Source organism: Pipistrellus kuhlii, unplaced genomic scaffold (genome assembly GCF_014108245.1).
Source record: "Pipistrellus kuhlii isolate mPipKuh1 unplaced genomic scaffold, mPipKuh1.p scaffold_m20_p_44, whole genome shotgun sequence".
Lineage (NCBI taxonomy): Eukaryota > Metazoa > Chordata > Mammalia > Chiroptera > Vespertilionidae > Pipistrellus > Pipistrellus kuhlii.
Window position 1 is genome coordinate 1120568 of NW_023425545.1, and position 7070 is coordinate 1127637.

Here is a 7070-nt window from a genome sequence, read left to right on the forward strand (position 1 = left end):
ATGAGTGAGAATCACTGATCAGTTGCCTCCGGCACACAGCCAACTGGGGACTGAGCCCAAACCCCGGACATGTGCCCTTGACTGGAATCGAACCCAGGACCCTTCAGTCCACAGGCCGACGTTCTATCCACTGAGCCAAACCAGTTAGGGCACCATTTTTTTTTGGTTTTCACTCCTGTCTCTCCCATGGGGTGAACCTTGAGTACAGGGACTGTCTTCCTCTTTGTAATCCCAGCAGCCAGCACAGCGCTGACTCATGTAGGTGCTCAGAAGGTATTTGTTGAGTGATTGACCAACAAGCCAACCTCCCATGGGGCCTCGGTGTCCGGCCTCCGGCTCACCTCCGTCCCCCCTCACCTCCCAGCTCCCCGTCTCCTCCAGATGTGAACACACCCCCACACGCACGCTCACGTCGCCTGTGCACTCCCACTGCTCGGCCTTTCGCCTCCGTCACAGCGGCCTCTGAGCGCTTGGCGTGTGGCTGGTCTGAATGGACATGTGCTGTTCGTGTCAACCGCACACTGAATTTTGAGGACTCAGTGCAGTGTGCGTGTATATAAATGTACACTTATATGTGCACGCATAATGTATTACTTGTTGGAATGACAATACTTTTTGCATATCAGGGTAAATAAAATCTACGATGCAGATCAAGTTCCCGTCTCTCTGCAGCTGCCGGAGAACGGAAGGTCACACGTGAGGCTCACACACCTTCCTGTTGGACGGACAGTGATCCCAGCGGCTCAGGAGCCAGAGGCGCCTTCTTTCTCCGGAAGGTGGCGAGCCCCTCTCGCCTGTGACATCACGCCTGAAGGTCTGGAAGGTTCCGGAGGAAATCTTTCTGTCCTATGACCGATATTGAACCCCAGATTAGGGTGGGCCCCCCTCAGCGCTGCAGTGAGTCAGCCGATCTAAGCGAAGGAGGCTTCAGAATGAGCCTGGAGCGCCGCCGGGGAGCGCCCCCTGCAGGAAGGGCGGAGCGCCGCCAGGGAGCGCCCCCTGCAGGAAGGGCGGAGAGCTGTCGGGGAGCCGCCGCGGAGCGCCCCCTGCAGGAAGGGCGGAGCGCCGTCGGGGAGCGCCCCCTGCAGGAAGGGCGGAGCGCCGTCGGGGAGCGCCCCCTGCAGGAAGGGCGGAGCGCCGTCGGGGAGCGCCCCCTGCAGGAAGGGCGGAGCGCCGCCGGGGAGCGCCCCCTGCAGGAAGGGCGGAGCGCCGCCGCGGAGCGCCCCCTGCAGGAAGGGCGGAGCGCCGCCGCGGAGCGCCCCCTGCAGGAAGGGCGGAGCGCCGCCGGGGAGCGCCCCCTGCAGGAAGGGCGGAGCGCCGCCGAGGAGCGCCCCCTGCAGGAAGGGCGGAGAGCCGCCGGGGAGCCGCCAGGGAGCGCCCCCTGCAGGAAGGACGGCGTGCGGCTGGGAGACTCCGCAGCGGAGGGGCCCCCGGCCACCTGCACACACTCTGCTCTCTGCTGGCCAGGGGTTGGCAGCCTTTGGGGAGATGGGCAGTGGGTGCCGAGGGGCACAGCCCCGTCCTCCTCCAGGTCCGAGGGCTCCTTCCCCAGGTGCCAGTGCCGGCAGCCAAGGCTCACAGCTGTACCCCCGCCCAAGGATTGCCATTGGCTGAGAAAAGATGCCCCGCCCCTGTGAGGACGGTCCTGGGGGAAGGGCCACCCCAGCTCAGAGCCCCTCCGGGGGCCCTGAGGGCTCCGCTGCTCCGCCTCCTCAGCTTCACCGCTGCTGACCTTGCCCTCCCAGGCACTGGCCTGACCACACGCCCAACAAAGGTCTCCATGTAGTACAGAGAGTCAGAAAGTCTATTCCTGGGGAATCTCACCCTTAGCAACAGCTGGTGCCAGGTGCCCTCCCCAGAACTTGGAGATCAGAGGATCAACTTGGCTGGTGTGGCTCAATGGATAGAGCGCCGGCTTGTGAGCTGAAGGTTCCCAGGTTTTATTCTGGTCAAGGGCATGTGCCTGGGGTGTGGGCTTGATCCCCAGTGGGGGACGTGCAGGAGGCAGCCGATCAGTTATTCTTTCTCATCATTGATGCTTCCATCTCTCTCTCCCTCTCCCTTCCTCTCTGAAATCAATAAAGAAAAAAAAAGAAGAAATCGGATGCCTGAGGGTGACGCAGGTGCTGGAATGTTTTGAAGCGGCCAGGTGGTTCCAACATGCAGTCGGGTGTGAGAACAAACAGCCGGTTTGAAGCAAGGAGGGCGGGGCAGGCGACAGCAAAGGCCAGGGCCTCACACCAAGATATTCATTATAGGGGTTTGGAGGCCAAGGGCTCGCCCCACCCGAGGCTCAGACAGACCCTCCTGTGTTCCCCCTTCCCCCCTCCGTGAGGCCAGGTGCCTGGTTCTTCCCGACTCTCTCACTGCCCTTCCCCTGGCCTGTGCTACCACCACTTCCTCAGACCTCACAAAGCTGATTTCCAGACAAAATACAAGACACGCGTGAGATCAGAATTTTGGATAAACAGTGCTTTAGGTAAGTACGTCCTAAACAGTGCACCAGGCATACTTTAAAAAATTACTAGTTGCCCTGACTGGTTTGGTTCCATGGATAAAACCGGTTTGGCTCAGTGGATAGAGCGTCGGCCTGCGGACTGAAGGGTCCCAGGTTCGATTCCGGTCAAGGGCATGTACCTTGGTTGCGGGCATGTCCCCGGTGGCGGGTGTGCAAGAGGCAGCTGGTCGATGACTCTCTCTCATCGATGTTTCTGGCTCTCTGTCTCTCTCCCTTCCTCTCTGTACAAAATCAATAAAATATATTTTAAAAAAACTCAATAAAATATATATATATTTAAAAAAAAAAAAAAAAAAAAGCATTGGCCTGCAGACTAAAGGGTCCCGGGTTCGATTCCGGTCAAGGGCACATGCCGGGGTTTTGGGCTGGATCCCTCGTGGGGGATGTGTAAGAGGCAGCCAATCGATGATTTCCTGTCATCACTGATGTTTCTCTCTCTCTCTCTCTCCCTCTCCCTTCCTCTCTGAAATCAATAAAAATATATATTTTAAATTACTAGTTGTTTTCCTGAAATTCAGATTTTTATTTGCTAAGCCTAGCAGCCTTATCCACAGCGTATCTCCTGAGGCCACTGTTGGTCGGGTGGACTCGATTAGGGGCGGGGGAGAGACAACACCCGGGTGGTGGTGGGGTGCCTGGGAGTTCTGGAATGCTTCTGCTGATTCTCTCTGGCCAGGGCTGGGACCAGAGACAAGTTCTGTCACTCCTCATGCCCGTGTTCTATCTTCCAGCCGACCCCAGGCCGTGCTCACCTGCCCTCCTCTGCTGCCCCGCAGTCTGGCTGTGTTTAGTGTACTGTCTACTGTCTCGCCTTGTTCTCGGGGCTCCATGTGCTTCTAGAAAGATAGGACCACCTGGCAGCTCGTGACCGGCCACGAGGGGGCGCAGGGGAGCACAGGACCCAGGCCTCTGCTGGGACCTTGAGGCGGGAGGTGCCCAGCCCAGGTCTGGGAGCCTGAGGTCTTCTGGTCCACGCTGGCTGCGGGGTGTGTTGTGGGATGGGACCCGCCTGGTGGCCAGGGGAGGGGCGGAGGGACCTGGAGAAGGGGATGAGTGTGGGTGTGTGGGGGCTCCGAGGCTGCTCTGGGGTCACCGCAGTGTCAGGACCCTGTGGGCCCAGCAGCACGGGGCAGGGCTGGCATCGCCATTCCTCCCGGATCGCAGATCATGGATGAGAACAGGCTCTCCTGGTATGGGTGGGCCGGGGATCAGCATTGCTGGGTGAGTGGACAAGCCAGGCCCTGATTCTGCAGGAAGTACGTGCAACATCACAGGAGAGGTGTGAGCTGTAGGGGAGGAAGGGTCATTCACACGCACAGCCCCCAGTGGGAGCCCCGCCCGCACCCCAGGCTCCTGGGCTCCACCCGCACCCCCAGGGCTGGATGGAGGGTCTCCTCCCTCCGCTCCGGTGGACTCTGACGTGGGGACCCTGTCTGTCGACCAGCAGGAGAGCCATGAAGGTGGGGACCGGCCACTGGGAAAGCACTGGCCCAGCGCTCCGGCGGGAACTGGGGGTCTCGGGGAGCAGGTTCCCTGAGAGTCTTCACCCCAGGGCTCCGGTAACACAGGCTAATCCTCGCCGAAGGGCGTGGATTAGAGGAGGCTGGTCCCTCTCGCAGATGAAACTGGGGGGGGGGGAAGATTAGAGACCTCTGAGCACGTCATGTGGGGCCCGGGGGGCGGGGCCACGCTGTCCCCGCGCCGCCCCTCAGCGCCCCGGTTTCCTGTTCCTGCCCCTGTGGACGCACCGGGGTCGGCTCTGGGGGACCCAGGCTGTGCCTGGTGAGTGGGACCCCGCCCGGCGCCCAGCCGCCAGGGGCAGGAGGACCCTGTGTGGGCTGTGAGACGGTGAGAAGAGGCGGAGGCGGAGGGCAGATTTGGAAGCCAGGGGGTTCGTTTGATTGTTGTTGATCCTCACCCGAGGGTGTTTTCCCAGTGATTTTTAGAGAGAGTGACAGAGAGAGAAATGTCGATGTGAGAGAAACACATCGATTGGTTGCCTCCTGCGTGCACCCCCACCAGGGCCCGGGCCCAGGAGGAGCCTGCAACCGAGGTACGTGCCCTGGACTGGAATCGAACCTGGGACCCTTTGGTCGGCAGGCCGAGGCTCTATCCACTGAGCCACACGGGCTAGGCACCACGGGGCTTTGTAAGGGGGGCCTCCTCTAAGAGCTGTACATCCTTGGGGGTCCTGGGAGAAACAAATGGCGAGCAGCCAGCTCCCCGGCATGCTGCCCATGGGGCCTCTCCCCATCCCTGACTCCCCCCCACAACCTGTGCACAGCCCAGCCAAGGCCACGGGAACATGTGGGCTCACCCAGGACCTGCTTGACTAGGGGTTTGGCTCTCTAGGGCTGAGGACTGAGGCGACACCATCTGTGAGTGCCCCCTGGGCAGTAAGACAAACCCGCCCGCCACCCCCAGCTGCATTGGCAGTGGCCAGTGCAGGCCCGTGTCCCTCCTCCCTGGGGGAATGCTGTCAGGCTCCCCTGGGCTCCGATGCCAGGGGAGGCCATCGCCGTTTGGAGGGGCTGCTCTGAGCGGGCTTCCGGCTTCCGGGAAAGGGTGGGGAGAGCACCGGGGTTTAATCCCCAAAGCAGCAGGTACGGGGGTGAGGGGGAGGATGTGCTGTCGGGCTGGCCCCACCCCAGGTGCAGCTACAAAGAGGCAGACGCACCCTCACTCCGGCCCATCCCTCCCGGAGGACGACAGGCCGCTGACCGACAGGTGCCCGCGCTTCGTCTCCAGGGAGAGCCCAGCGGCGAGATGCACACGCAGAGCCTCCACCGCCTGCCGCCCGTGGCCCTGCGCCTGCCGCCCGGGGCGCCCCAGCCCCCCGAGGCCCCCGAGGCCCCCGAGGCCAGCGGCGCCACACGCTCCCCGCCAGCGAGTTCCGCTGCCTCACGCCCCAGGACGCGGCCGGCATGTTCGAGATCGAGCGGGAGGGTGAGTGCCCCCCCCCCCCGGCCCGTGGAGTCAGCGCATCAGACTGTGTGCATGTTCTCGTGTGTGTGTTCCTATGTGTTCCCGTGCGTGTGCATGTTCCCGTGTGTTCCCGTGTACACCTGTATTTGTGTGTGCATGTTCCCGTGTGTGCTTTCCTGTGCGTGTGCAGCCCTGAATCCCGGCTCCTGTGGGGAGGGCTGGGGTGGACGGTGGGGTGGCACGGCGCCCTCAGAGCCCCCTCGCCTCCCCGCAGCCTTCATCTCGGTGTCGGGCGAGTGTCCACTGTACCTGGACGAGCTCCGGCACTTCCTGACCCTGTGCCCGGAGCTGTCCCTGGGCTGGTTCCTGGAGGGCCGCCTGGTGGCCTTCATCATCGGCTCGCTGTGGGACGAGGACAGGCTCACCCAGGTGAGGGCGGGTGCTCCGGGGAGGGCAGGGTGCTCCAGCGGGGGTGTGTGTGTGTGTGTGGGGGCCCACAATGCCCACCCCCAGGGAACCTCTGGAAGAGGCCCCCACCGGCCTGGAGCCGGCCCCTCAGGCGGACGAGGGCGGGAGCCCAGACTGCTACTTCTTCCTCCAAACCAGACAGCACAGGCTGTGGGTGCCCTCAGGGCAGGAGGGCCTGAGCTGGGGTCCCCAGAGCCCTAGCGAAGGGCCTGCCGGGAGGGGGTGGGTATGCACTTTGGGGGCCTCCTGCTTGGGAGGCCTGGCCGGAGGCCCCCGGGGGCGCCCGCCGGGTGCCAGGGTGACGTGCCTCGTGCTCCCCCGCAGGAGTCGCTGCAGCTGCACCGGCCCCGTGGCCACACGGCCCACCTGCACGTGCTGGCCGTGCACCGCGCCTTCCGCCAGCAGGGCCGCGGCTCGCTGCTGCTCTGGCGCTACCTGTGCCACCTGGGCGGCCAGCCGGCCGTGCGCCGCGCCGCGCTCATGTGCGAGGCCCCGCTGGTGCCCTTCTATGCGCGCTTCGGCTTCCTCCCCGTGGGCCCCTGCGCCGTGACCGTGGGCCCGCTGGCCTTCACCGAGCTGCAGTGCCCGCTGCAGGGCCAGGCCTGCCTGCGGCGGTACAGCTGCTGAGCGGGCGGGGGCGGCGGGCTCTCTCCTGCCTCCAGCGCCCTGCCCTGGCCTCCCCAGCTCCACCGGGGCTCCCAGGTGTGGGGGGGGGGTGATGGAAATAGAGAAAGGCCACGTCCAGCCAGTGTGGCTCAGTGGTTGAGCCTACGTATGAACCAGGTCACTGTTCTATTGCCGGTCAGGCTGTGGGCTCAGATCCCGTGTGGGGTGTGCAGGAGGCAGCCAATCAATGATTCTCTCCCTCTCTGAAATCCATCTATAATAATAAAAGGATACTATGCTAATAAGCCTGGAGGTCATTCCTGCCCAAACTGGGGGCTGGAGGGAAGCCAGCCCGGGGCCTGGGGCCTGCGGGCAGCTGGAGGGAAGCCGGGGTCCCGGTGCCAGAGGGAAGCGGGTGCCGGCAGCCGGGGAGGGAGGGCCTGCTCTTGCACCAATTTCCACGCATTGGGCCTCTATTAAAAAAAAGAGAGAACGTGGCCAGTTCTCCCAGCTGGATGGGAGACGTGTCCTGCAGGCTGCCCCACGAGACCCT

At 63.3% G+C, this 7070-nt stretch overlaps 1 protein-coding gene across 1 annotated transcript; it reads left to right on the forward strand.

Annotated features, from left to right (window-relative positions):
- Positions 1 to 5142: 5142 nt before the first annotated feature.
- On the forward strand, positions 5143 to 6810 carry AANAT (aralkylamine N-acetyltransferase). Its single transcript, XM_036412363.2, is given in 4 exon segments — positions 5143 to 5362; positions 5365 to 5464; positions 5718 to 5872; positions 6236 to 6810. Coding segments are annotated over 4 exon segments (636 nt in total). The 5' UTR covers positions 5143 to 5284; the 3' UTR covers positions 6539 to 6810.
- Positions 6811 to 7070: the final 260 nt, after the last annotated feature.